The sequence below is a fragment of the Lithobates pipiens genome, unplaced genomic scaffold (genome assembly GCF_037356315.1).
Source record: "Lithobates pipiens isolate NorthernLeopardFrog02 unplaced genomic scaffold, aLitPip1_a1.2 Scaffold_41, whole genome shotgun sequence".
NCBI lineage: Eukaryota > Metazoa > Chordata > Amphibia > Anura > Ranidae > Lithobates > Lithobates pipiens.
Genome location: NW_027507861.1, coordinates 1,398,033 through 1,412,233, shown reverse-complemented (window position 1 = coordinate 1,412,233; position 14,201 = coordinate 1,398,033). Strand labels below are relative to the sequence as shown.

General features: G+C 41.6%; 1 protein-coding gene across 1 annotated transcript in view; it reads right to left on the bottom strand.

Annotated features, from left to right (window-relative positions):
- The window catches only part of LOC143956783 (uncharacterized), a 312,193-nt gene that overhangs the window by 207,956 nt on the left and 90,036 nt on the right, over positions 1-14,201 (bottom strand). Inside the window, 1 exon segment of the mRNA XM_077466960.1 lies at positions 12,197-12,794. Coding sequence (XP_077323086.1) covers positions 12,197-12,794 — 598 coding nt within the window.

Here is a 14,201-nt window from a genome sequence, read left to right as displayed (position 1 = left end):
TACTCGTAAGATCCTGACTTGGGCATCTGGATATATCTTTTTGTTATCTCTGGAAGGGATGTTCAGCTTTTGGTAACACCTTTGGTAACAGGTAAAACAAGAAGTGGTATGTTATAAAAACAACTGTGGAGAACCCTGGCTCTATCCCACGCTCATTTACTAAGGCAGCCATAACTGCTTGTGACTGATGACACGCTCCACGTGTCAAGCTGGAGGGAAAAGAGTGTCTGGCAGACATAAATGATCACCTTTTCCAAAGTCCTGTTTTGTAAGAAGTTGCCCTCTGTGGACCACTTGTGCTTCTCGTTCTGGGGTCCTTAAAGTTGAATTATTAATCCCAGCTATACTGGGCCAGAACTCGGGTGGAATCTGTGAGTTGCACAGACCCAGCAAGTGTCCGGGGCTGTAAATGTAGCATCCTTAGAGTCGCCTGGTCTGCTTCCATGTGTGAGTTTTACTGTTAGTATGGCTACCTCAGCAAGAACCTGGAAGGCTGAAAACAGCCAATCAAATTAACTTAGCATGCTTGATTGGTTTACCCGCCGAAGTAAAAACAAACTTCTAGCCCTTCAAATGGAACCAAAAGCTCTCTATATCTTGACTATCTATATAAATATATACTCTTTTTATAGCTCACAGGCTTTTCTAAAACATGGAGCTCTGCTTCTTGAGCTGGGGAAAAAGGATCCAATGACTCTGAATACAGAGTATCCTTCTGGGTGATAAACTTCATCCTCGGTATAAAACCAGGAATAACACTACAAACAAGTAAATACTCGGGTCTCCAGGGAGTGTGTCCTGCACTGGGCTCACAGCAGCTGATTCCTACATCATCAATTTAACACATGTGTTTTTTCTTTGTCTCCAGCCTCCTCCAATAGAGGCAATAAGGTGGCTGGATCCAAATGTACGCATTTTTCATTGTTAGATTTGTACATAAACACACAAAACAAATTCATATTTTGAACCTTTCATTAGACAAACACTTAGCTATATATTTGCTGTGCAGAATGTCAGACTATTAAAAATTAAATATTCAACCAAAATAATATCTGTAACTTTGTCTAATAGCAACTTTGCATAAAGCTACAGCTCTGATACATCGGAGTGAACCCTTGATTACTGGGTCCAGCTTGCATAAATATAACAATCATGCTGTTTGTGTAAGAACTCCAGTTTAATGTTTCAAAAAGACAACTTTTTCCTGGCAATATTATAATAAATGATAAGAATACCCTGCAGTCATGCAGAGATTTCCATAAACCCTAAGTATTCTTCTACTTATACCCACTGCATTATAAGGAAAAGGGACACATCATTTCACAATCCACACATTCTGCTTTGGATTTCAAAAATAAAAATACATAAAAACAAAAGGACCAACAATATGTATGATGGACCAGAAAGCACTCGGCCATCAAAAACTATAAACCAACTGGCTGCAGGCAGCAGCTATCCTAACAGGGTGTGTGGACTTGATGTGATGGGTCTGTTATATTTACATGTTATTATTACTCTCACATCATGGACCGCACATTAAGTTATTATCAGACTTTAAGATTTCATTTCTGTAGAAAAACTTCCTTATGTATCCCATTCATCTTGGCTTTGTTAAACATTATTGCAGCTGTATTCAAATTAACAACTTCATCTTAAACTTTTTTTTCTTTCCACTCAATAAATGTAAGATTACAAAATTGTTATCTTAATCTAAACTAATTCCATTTTTACCAATTTTCCCATTAACCTGGATTTCATTTCCAACCAAAGGTTGTCTAAACCAGTTTCAATATATCTATATTTATTTAAAAAATTGTTAAACTCATATTAGAAATTAATACTCATATGATAATTTCAATATCACACACTAATATATATGCACAGATAAATGTCCTTAAAGGGGGACATATTACTTCATTTTACTCAATTTCTCTCTCTTTTTTTTTTTAAATGCACTGTTTCCACTATCATAGGATATTAAATTTGTGTAAGACACGGTTAATTTGTAACCTTCATTTTACCATGTTTGGAAAACAGATTCAAAAATAATTGTGATCACATTGTTTATCATTAGATTCGTTAACCCGGCACATTTTGTTATAAATGTTTTGTCTAAAAAACTGAAATTGGCATGGTGTCCTCCAGCTTATCACCAACTCTCATCCCAGCTACATTCTTTGAGGAGAGCACAAAGGTGGGGGTCACATCTGCGTACATGACACAAGCGAGCGAACTAAAGGTTCCAGCATTCACAAACATACTCAAATATATCTCTAAAATTGCTTACATTATTCCCATTTGTACACAACACATGCATATCATTCTCTCACTTTCTTTTAACGCTTTTTTAATACTTCCTTGCTTAAACTTCTGCTTTCTTTATTTTGTTCTGATATCCTTTGCATCCAATGTATTTTAATTCCATACTTCACATACTGTACCTTCTATGATCAGACGGGCAGCCATAGTGCTCATCCCATCTTCCCTCTCTGACAACATAAAGCATTCTGTTTTAACTCTCATTACTGTTTCTTGACTTTACTAGTTGTAGTGCCTGACCCCAAATTCATCCCACAACTTAACATCAAAAGTCCCTTTCTGTCTAGTGTTAATGTCACTCTTGATCCATCCTGCTCACATAAATAGCTGTTTCTCTAGCTGTATACTCTGCATGATTCTTTGTCCCTGTGGACTTTGGTGGTAACCCAGTTACCCATTGTGGATCCCTGTCCACTTTAACCATTAATCTAGGGGCTCAGTATAGGCGGAACCGCACCTTTGGTTCATATATAGCGCTCCTCTTGCGCTGGGCATTTTTGAGGGTCTCTTACCCATCATTCCCTTACTTAATTTAATGCCCATAATGACTGGCCAGTCTTCTCTACGTGTGCCTATACCCTCTTGCCTCTAAACTACTTTAACTAGCAGATGTACTACATTATACCTGTGAACAGCACTATTCTTCCCTTTCTCTATAACACTCGGACAGTGGACAGTAGACAGTAGACAGTGACAACATAACATATAACCACTAATCAATACAGTTCGATTAAGGGGAGTAAAATAGGTACCCTTTGTCCCGAAAATGCCTTACCGATCAAGGAAGTCTGATAATTCAAATGTAAGCAAAAGGCTTACCTCAGCCGGCTGATTATCAGAAATTCCCGGATCATCTCAAGCTCCTAGTTTCGGATACTCAGGGTCACCTGATAACCCCTCCTGGCTGGCTCGCCACCTGAAATGGATATTTTGATGATAGGCAACTCCTATCCTCATATTGATTAGTGGTTCCAAATTAATAACTACTGCAGTAGGGAACAGACACAAAAGATACGCTCAGCATCTTTCCAAATAACCGTTCTCCTTTATTATGACGCATTTGAAGGCTTTTATACACATGATTACGTAGGTATCACATTAATATTACAATTGTACGTTTATGGTAACAAGGGGCGTTACATAGGCAGGCTTATTCTAATCAGAACTCGAAAGAATGCAAAACATGTACTGAAAACATTGTTAGTGCCGTGTGCACAGTGAGGGCATTGTGCAATACATATAAAATAGAATACAATTATATACAGAACCTACAAATTTCCATTACATATATATATATATATATATATATATATATATATATATATATATATATATATATATATATTGATTGATTATTTTTTTCTTTATTTCTTTTCTTTTATAAGAAATATATTTCTTATATTTCTTTTCAGAACCGAATGCAATGTTGACTCTGCAAAAGAAGACGAGCAAGATACTGAGCAGCAGGAGGATGTGGCTGGTCCTCCAATGTCGAATTGTCCTTCATTTGACAAAAAATGAGCCAGGCAGTCCGATGGCTAATGAACCGGAGCCAGCACAATAAAGAAAAACAAAACAACAGCAATGTGAGGACTTTGTGGAGGTGGTGAAGCAGATGTTAGCTGCGCATCGTAAAGACATGGGGGATAGTGCTGCCTTTACCCGCAGTTTAATACCACTTATTGATTCGGTGGACAAAAAATGGCAGTGTGCCATGAGAAGTGACATTCTTCGTGTCATTGAAACATATCAAAACAGAAGTTGTTCAACCTCCAGACCAGATTTGCAAAATAATGATACGTATACAAATTATGATTATAGAAATATACAATATCCTGGCCCTTCCAACCTACATTAACTTGCTCCAGCTTCTATCCAGTACCCCGGACCAACAATGTATCCCATCCCACCTACTCCCACCTATGACACTGCCCGTTTCCCCATGTATAGGGCACAGCATAATCAATCTCACCCCCCTCGAGAGGAGTCCCATACCACCCCTCCCTTATATCACGACCTGTAATATATTGTTTTTTGTTACATTATTGTTGTTTTCTTTAATATAACTTTCAAATTGTTAATATTGGTTATATTTACAAAAATAATAATTCAGTTGTTTAACTGGTGTATGCTAGTTTATTGCAATATATTCAGTTTTCTACAGTTTACAAATAAATATTTGTTTTTAAAATGAATGATGTTTTCTTTATTAAATTCATGATATACTTTATTCATTTGTCTTCTTATATATACCATTATGAACTTACCTTAGTGTTATAAGCAAACGTTCACATGGAGGTATTGCCTCTGTGTAGTGGGTATCATTTCTCAGTAGGGCAGGCAACAACATATCCAGAAGAAAGTCAAATTTGGGACAGAAAATAGGTAATATGTTTAGGGTATTGTGGATTTTTGATTTTTGGACTAGTGGGAGTGAGATTAGGGTTACAGGGTTAGGGGTTTGGGACCAGTGGGAGTGGAATTAGGGTTAGGGATTTGGGACTGATGGGAGTGGGATTAGGGTTAGGGTTAGGGGTTTGCAACTAGTGGGAGTGGGATTAGAGTTTGAGATTTGGGATTTGGGACTAGTGGGAGCGGGATTAGGGTTAGATATTTGAGATTTGGGACTAGTGGGAGTGGAATTATTGTTAGGGGTTTGGGACCAATGGGAGTGGAAATTAGGGTTAGGGGTTTGGGACCAGTGGGAGTGAGATTAGGGTTAAGGTTAGGGGTTTGGGACCAGTAGGAGTGGGAATAGGGTTGGATATTTGGGATTTGGGACCAGTGGGAGTGGGAATAGGGTTGGAGATTTGGGATTTGGGACCAATGGGAGAGGGATTAGGGTTATGGTTAGGGGTATGGGACCAGTGGGAGTGGGATTAGGGTTAGGGTTAGAGATTTGGGACTAGTAGGAGCAGGATTAGGGTTAGGGATTTGGGACAAGTGAGAGCGGGGTTAGGGTAAGGGATTTGGGACTACTGGGAGTGGGATTGGGGTTAGGGTAAGGGATTTGGGACTAGTGGGAGTGGGGTTAGGGTTAGGGGTATGGGACCAGTCGGAGTGAGATTAGAGTTGGAGATTTTGGACTAGTGGGAGCGGGATTAGGTTTAGAGATTTGGGACTAGTGGGAGTGGGATTAGGGTTATGGGTTTGGTACCAGTGGGATTAAGGTTAGGGTTAGGGGTTTGGGACCAGTGGGAGTTGGATTAGGGTTAGGGTTAGGGGTTTGGGACCAGTGGGAGTGGGATTAGGGTTAGGGTTAGGGGTTTGGGACCAGTGGGTGTGGGATTAGGGTTAGGGGTATGGGACCAGTGGGAGTGGGATTAGGGTTAGTATTAGGGGTGTGGGACCAGTGGGAGTTGGATTAGGGTTAGGGTTAGGGTTAGGGGTATTGGATCAGTGGGAGTGGGATTAGGGTTAAGGTTAGGGGTGTGGGACCAGTGGGAGATGGATTAGGGTTAGGGGTATTGGACCAGTGGGAGTGGGATTAGTGTTAGGGATTATGGGACTAGTGGGAGCAGGTTTAGGGTTAGGGATTTGGGTCCAGTGGGAGAGGGATTAGGGTTAGGGATTTGGGACTAGTGGGAGTGGGATTAGGGTTAGGGGTATGAGACCAGTGGGAGTGGGATTGGGGTTAGGGTAAGGGGTTTGGGACCAGTTGGAGTGGGATTAGGGTTAGGGATTTGGGACTAGTGGGAGTGGGGTTAGGGTTAGGGGTATGGGACCAGTCGGAGTGAGATTAGAGTTGGAGATTTTGGACTAGTGGGAGCGGGATTAGGTTTAGAGATTTGGGACTAGTGGGAGTGGGATTAGGGTTATGGGTTTGGTACCAGTGGGATTAAGGTTAGGGTTAGGGGTTTGGGACCAGTGGGAGTTGGATTAGGGTTAGGGTTAGGGGTTTGGGACCAGTGGGAGTGGGATTAGGGTTAGGGTTAGGGGTTTGGGACCAGTGGGTGTGGGATTAGGGTTAGGGGTATGGGACCAGTGGGAGTGGGATTAGGGTTAGTATTAGGGGTGTGGGACCAGTGGGAGTTGGATTAGGGTTAGGGTTAGGGTTAGGGGTATTGGATCAGTGGGAGTGGGATTAGGGTTAAGGTTAGGGGTGTGGGACCAGTGGGAGATGGATTAGGGTTAGGGGTATTGGACCAGTGGGAGTGGGATTAGTGTTAGGGATTATGGGACTAGTGGGAGCAGGTTTAGGGTTAGGGATTTGGGTCCAGTGGGAGAGGGATTAGGGTTAGGGATTTGGGACTAGTGGGAGTGGGATTAGGATATTTATACTTACATTCCAATACTCATTCGAGTGTAGTTTCTGAATTTGTCTGGGTGCACTCTTAGGTGCTCATATAGCAACACAAATTGCCCAATAGAGCTGTGTGTTTGGAGGATGGGATGAACCCAATACCAACGTTGCTGCCTCTGTTGGGGGATATTTTCCCAATACAGTAGCACAAACATCAAGAACAGCTCCATGAATTCCATCTTCTTTCTGTATCCTCCCTCACCTCACAAGATACCAGGAAGTAAACAGGAAGTGATGTAGGGAGGTGGGGTGGTTCTTTGATGCCCATGCTTCAATAACACTTGTAAAACACAGTTAAAACACCCGCTAGCGCCCCAAAAACATGGTAAAATGCAGTAGTAATGCTGTAAAAATAGCGCAGTTTTACAGCCAACGCTATGGCTGGTGTGGTGTGAAAGTGCCCTAACTCCAAATGTTATGTCATGTGTAACTGAATCCGTAACTCCAAAACCCATTCTCCTTTTAAGCTTATTTTGCAATAAATCATCTCCTTTCCTAATTTCACTTCTAATTCGATAATATAATTTTTTCATTCTAAACATCAAACATAACTGGAATATAAGAAACAACATAATAATAATAATAAAAAGAATAACAATAGTATATAATAAAATATTTCCTGCTGCTGAAGTTATCAAAGTTTTTCCCCAAATTGATACACTATTACTAAATTTTTTCCACCAATTACTTCCTGAAAATTCTGACCATTGATGTGATATTTCTTGCAAATTTCCTTGTTCATGTTTAAACAATACTTCTGCATACTGCAATTCCTTAGCCAAAGCTATTAATAAACCTTTATCCTTTTGAATTATATTTGCCCATTTTTCCCATGGAAATTCATCTATTTGGGAAATATTGTACTGTGTAGGAAGAGCGCTAATATTTTTCATAAACATATTTATTAAATTTGTTCTCAACACATTAACACTTATTGCAACAATGTCTTCTTCTATACAAGTGTGAAACAAAAAATGTAGTGCTAAAAAGGTAAGCACCAAAAAACTCAAAACAGTTTTAGAGTGAATATAAACCACCTGTGCTGAAAGAAAAAAAGGTCTCACGCTTACTGTGAGATAAACGTGAACACCATTGTGTACAATGTGCAATGCCCAGTGCACTATGAATACAATTGTAAATGTGTAATGTAGTAACAATGGGATTACATAGCGTGAATTCTGGAAAATAAATTATTGTCAGTTCATCAGTCTATAGAGGAGTCCTCTTATTATAACAAGCAAGAGTGGCCAATCTTCTCATATAGACCATGGGCCAGGGTGGCTACAAGACCAGCGGCAACAATCTGTTTGTCTGTAGTAGTATCTGACGACACGACACTCGATAAATGTAAAGTAGGTACTCTTACCAGAAATGTTGGACCCGCATGCCCTACGACAGTGGGTCTAAAGCACTTGTAATCACGGAGGATTGTATTCCAGCTTTTGATGGGATAGGTCGTAGTCTATAGTCCTCTTATAGGCATCCTTGGTCCCAGGTGGGGGTAGATATTCCCGGTAGTTGCCAACCGATATTTTCCCACTCAAGGGCGATAATATTTCGGGAACTCTTTGCAAAATCAAGATTTTTTTTTACTTTTTTTTCACAAAATTGTCATATTATCAGTTTATTTCTCATACACAGCATATGCATACCACAAATTACACCCCAAAACACATTCTGCTATTACTCCCGAGTACGGCGATACCACATGTGTGATACTTTTACACAGTGTGGCCACATACAGAGGCCCAACATGCAGGGAGTGCCATCAGGCGTTCTGGAGCACCCAGGACAATTCTGACATTTCTCTCCTACATGTAAAAATCATCATTTATTTGCTAGAAAATTACATAGAATCCCAAAACATTATATATGTTTTTTTAGCAAACACCCTGGAGAATACAATGGTGGTCATTGCAACTTTTTATCTTGCACGGTATTTACGCAGCAATTTTCGAATGCTTTTTTTTGGAAAAAAAAAACAGTTTTGTGCTTAAAAAAAAACAAAACAGTAAAGTTAGCCCAATTTTTGCATAATGTGAAAGATGAAGTTACGCTGAGTAATTAGATACCTAACATGTCACTCTTCAAAATTGCACACGCTCGTGGAATGGCGCCAAACGTCGCTACTTAAAAATCCCCATAGGCTACGATTTAATTTTTTTTACTGGTTATATGTTTTGAATTACAGAGGAGGTCTAGGGCTAGAATTATTGCTCTCGCTCTAACATTCGCAGCGATACCTCACATGTGTAGTTTGAACACCGTTTTCATATGTGGGCGGGACTTACGTAAGCGTTCGCTTCTCCATGCGAGCACATGGGGACAGGGGTGCTTTATTTATTTTTTTATTGTTCATTTTACTTTAATTATTTTAGTTTGACATTTTTTTCCCCAAAAATAAATTTTTTGATCACTTTTATTCCTATTACAAGGAATGTACACATCCCTTGTAATAGGGATATGGCATGACAGGTCCTCTTTACAGTGAGATATGGGGTCAATAAGACCCCGCATCTCACCTCTAAGCTGGGAAGCCTGAAAAAAAAAAGATTCTGGCTTTGATCGTATTGGCGAGTTGGTAGAAGCACCGGAGGGCGGTGGGAGGGGGGATGTCTATAGCTGGGTATTGCAGGGTATCACCGACTATGGCTGGGTATGGCTGGGTATCTCAGAGTATGGCTGGGTATCTCAGAGTATGCCGTTGCAGAATATTGCGTTGCAGAGCATTGCAGGGTATTGGCTGGTGTTGCAGAGCATTGCAGAGTGTTGCAGGATATTGGCGGGTGTTGAAGAGCATTGCAGAGTGTTGCAGGATATTGGCGGATGTTGCAGAGTGTTGCAGGGTATTTGCGGATGTTGTAGTGTGTTGCAGGGTATTGGCGGGCGTTGCAGAGCATTGCAGGGTATTGGCGGGTGTTGCAGAGCATTGCAGAGTGTTGCAGGGTATTGCAGAGTGTTGCAGGGTATTGCAGAGTATTGCAGGGTATATCAGAGTAATGGCAGGGAATTGAGGGGTTACATTTCGGTGAGCAGCGATGTGGACACTGCAGATGCAGCCCACAGCGCTGCTGACACCGATCTCTTCCCTCTCCGCTGTACCGATCGGTACAGAGAGGGGGAGGGAGGAACCGGCGTCATGTAATGGTTTGTTTACAAGTGATCACTCCGTCATTTGACGGAGCAATCACGTGGTAATCGGCCGCGATGAGTGGCCGTTTACCGTGATCCATGATGTGCCGGGTCCACTGGATCCGGCGGTCAAGGATGCTCTCGTGTGCGCGCCCCAGAAGGCGCACGAGAGCAGAATTCTAGGAGGCCGTTAATTAACGGCCTCTCAGAGTTAAACAACCGCCCTGAAGCCGTTAATCGTCAATGGGCGGTTGTTAAGTGGTTAATGCCGCTACACAATGCATCCCCCAGACATTGGAGAACCACAAGAACACCAACTGTGAGTGAACGGTACCGACAGATTGATAGCACTGAAGAAATGGAAAGACTTAGCCCTTGTACACACGGTCGGAGATTCCGACAACCAAATCCGTCGGATTTTTTCTGAAACTGTTGCATACACACGGTCGGACGAAGTTGTCGGAAAATCCGATCGTTCAGAACGTGATGACGTTATTTCGTTACGATGGGACTACATTCAGGCTAGTAGCCAATAGCTTTGATGTAGGAATTTCATCTGAGCATGCGTGGCACTTTGTTTGATCGGAATTCTCTACACATGATCGGAGTATGTCCGATCGGAGCATTTTGTCGGAAAATATTTCCGGCAAGTTGGAAAATTTGGTCCGACGGAAACAGTCCGATGCAGACAACACACAGTCGGAATATCCGACAAAACGCGCCGATCAGACACATTCTGTTGGAATCTCCGATCGTGTGTACAAGGGCTTATACATCAAGCTCATGACAAACACTCCAAATTCACTCACACCGGGACATGCTGGATACAATTTAGATCCTCCACAAAACATACCACTACTCACTTGCTACCCTCAATCTGATCTGATAATGAGATAAATAGCTGTGCTGCTTTGTCTAGGGGCCGTCTCCCCCATTCCTCCTTTCCCCATCCTTATTCTCTCCTTTACCTTACAGAAAGCTTACAGGTAGCCTTCCCTCTTACCCCCTCTCTATATCCTCATACACCATTTATATACCTCCGTTTTTGTCGACAATCACCCTCCCCCCTCCCCATATCTCTCTCTCCTCCCCTCCATGTTGCACAATGTAATCATTTAATGTTATCATCGATACACAGACTAATGTTCAATAACAATAGATATTCCATATGGTTATAATAGAACTCGTCAAGTCTCCTCATAAACCCCTCGGTTCCTTCACCGGCAGTTCTCCTCCGTCCACAGTTATCTCCCATTAGGGGTGGATGGATATGAAAGAGACTTGATGCAAAACTGATTGTTTTACGTTAAATAAACCTTGGATCCCAACTGGTTTCCGACATTCCCTGTGACTGGGGTTTTCATCAACATAAATCCTCTACCTAGAAATGTAACACCCCTGTTATGAGTATATCACAGCAGAATAGGATGTGAGCCCTAGGGGGTCTTTCTTATCCTTATTAACGTTTACATTGATGTTCTACTCTACGGTTACAACCTATCTAATGCTCAAACATAGATAAACCTTCTACACCTCTGTTTTACCTCCCAACCGCAATAGAAATTTGGTGTTTATAAGATCATTTATTGCTGTATTTTACTATCTGTACATTTTATTTGTTGTTCTACAAAACTTTCAATAAACTATTGAAACAAAAATAAAATGAGAACACTGAGTGTTTGCAAAGCTTACATCACATATCAATGAAAGGCAATGACTCCATTTTTATATTTTAATCATTTTTATTGGAAGTTCTCATATTGAACAATCAGTTACAAAATACAAAGTGTTACAAATGACAAGTGACATTGTCCATCCTTGTTTAGATAGACATATCACATTGACATGGAGGGATAAAACACAATATAAGTGGGATATTTGTGAGACAAGTCCTCCCTGTGCACGTGCCAATAATAAAGGACATCCAGGGACTCACACCCCCTTCACACACTCCCCACACATATATCCCCCTGCTTCTTATATGATGAGATCAGCCATGGAGTATATCTGAGGTGTATATCAGGGTGTGCTTCTTCCCCACATGAGACCTGTGATGTCCAACAACATTCATATAGAAGACATTTCCCGCACTCAAGGCACTAATACACCTCAAGGGTTATGTGGGATCCCTGATGTGTAGGAAGACAGGACTGCAGTGAGGAACATTTCACTCACTCAGGACAGGAATATGGCTTCTCCCCCATGTGAGATCTCTGATGTGAGGAAAGATGGGACTTCTGCGAAAAACATTTCCCGCACTCAGAACAAGAATATGGCTTCTCTCCCATGTGAGATCTCTGATGTGTGGAAAGACTGGACTTCCTTGAAAAACATTTCCCGCACTCAGGACAGGAATACGGCTTCTCCCCCGTGTGAGATGTATGATGTGTGGAAAGACTGGATTTCCTTGAAAAACATTTCCCACACTCAAGACAGGAATACGGCTTCTCCCCTGTGTGAGATCTCTGATGATTGTAAAGACTGGACTTGTCTGAAAAACATTTCCCACACTCAGGACAGGAATGCGGCTTTTCCCCCGTGTGAGATCTCTGATGTGTGGCAAGATTGGACTTGTCTGAAAAACATTTCCCACACTCAGGACAGGAATACGGCTTCTCTCCTGTATGAGATCTCTGATGTGTGGAAAGACTGGACTTGTCTGAAAAACATTTCCCGCACTCAGAACAGGAATACGGCTTCTCCCCCGTGTGAGATCTCTGATGTGTGGAAAGATGGGACTTCTGTGAAAAACATTTCCCGCACTCAGAACAGGAATATGGCTTCTCCCCTGTGTGAAATCTCTGATGTGTGGAAAGATGGGACTTCTGTGAAAAATATTTCCCACACTCAGAACAGGAATACGGCTTCTCCGCTGTGTGAGATCTCTGATGTGTGGAAAGATGGGACTTCCTCGAAAAACATTTCCCGCACTCAGGACAGGAATACGGCTTCTCCCCTGTGTGAAATCTCTGATGTTTGTAAAGATTGGACTTGTCTGAAAAACATTTCCCGCACTCAGGACAGGAATACGGCTTCTCTCCTGTATGAGATCTTGTATGCTCATTAAGCTTGGATTTCTGATGGAAACACTTCCCACACTCAGTACAGGAAAACCTCTTCTCTGTTGGAAGGACGGCCCCGTCCCGCACAGTCTGAGGTTCCTCAGGATCAGAGGAAGACGATGGTCCATCTACACTGTGTGGTGCCAGATGGACATTTGAGGTGGTCGGGTTTTCTCCTGGACTATACTGTGTGATGTCCTCATCTTCTACTTCACAGTCTGGAGACAAAGTGAGACAATCCTCTGAGGTTTTCCTCATCTCCCGTCCATCTACTAAAATAGAAATACAAAGATTATTACTAGACATGAGCTGATTGGTTCCCCTAAACCAGGACTCCGCCCACATCAGGCAGCTTTGTCTCTGAGGATCTTACAATTCCCCCCTCAAGGTAACTAGTAAATGGGTCCTCTGATCTCCTACCAGATCATTTCTTTATTCATGGACCTTAGTCAGAGAGTGAGGACACAACGAGAACTGTCTATTATTTATTTATTTATTTTTTTCCAAAAAAAATTTATTTTCAGTATAACAAGATACAGAGAATTACACCTTCATTACATGAATGCTTCTTAAAAGGAAAAAGGGAGGTGGATAAACAGCATGTTGTTTCTCAAGTAACAGATAATTCAAATGTAACATAGGACATATAACCGATAGCTGAGACAATGGGATTCATCTGATATAGAATAGAGAACATTTACGATTATGTTTACGAACCGCATATAAATCTAACTAAGACCAAATCTTGAGCTTTAGTAACCTGTATGATACTATCGACATCTCAATTTACTGAGGCGGGTATAGGCCATGTGGAACATGGCTGTGTGGTAGATATGGGAGGGGGAGGGGCCATATAGAGATAAAGGGATTAAAGTAGAGAGTGGGACAGGGGTACAAAGAAATGTTCCAACACTCGTCTCACATTATTGATCAACAGATCGTACAAGTAAGGATATCAACTCGCTAAGACTTGAAATGTATCAGAGGTTATGAATATCTGCCAAGGAGTCCACTTCGAACCAAATTTAGCCGGCGTATCTTTAGTGATATGGATCAGTTTTTCCATGTTAGCAATTTTGTCTACTCTGTGTAACCATTCTTTAATGGAGGGTGTATTGGAGGGCTTCCAATAGATCGGGATACACTGTTTGGCTGCGCTAATCAGATGAAGTGTCAGAGATTTTCGATAAGAGGATTTCAGGGAGGTATTATGATGTAGAAGATATTGGGCCGGAGTATAGGGGACAGTCACGTCCGTTATCTTGTGGATTACTTCGTGGATTTGTTGCCAAAAGGGTTGTATAGCTGGGCATGCCCACCACAGATGTAGAAGTGTGCCCCGTTGGTTATGGCATCTCCAGCAGGTATCTGGAGTATGCGGTCCC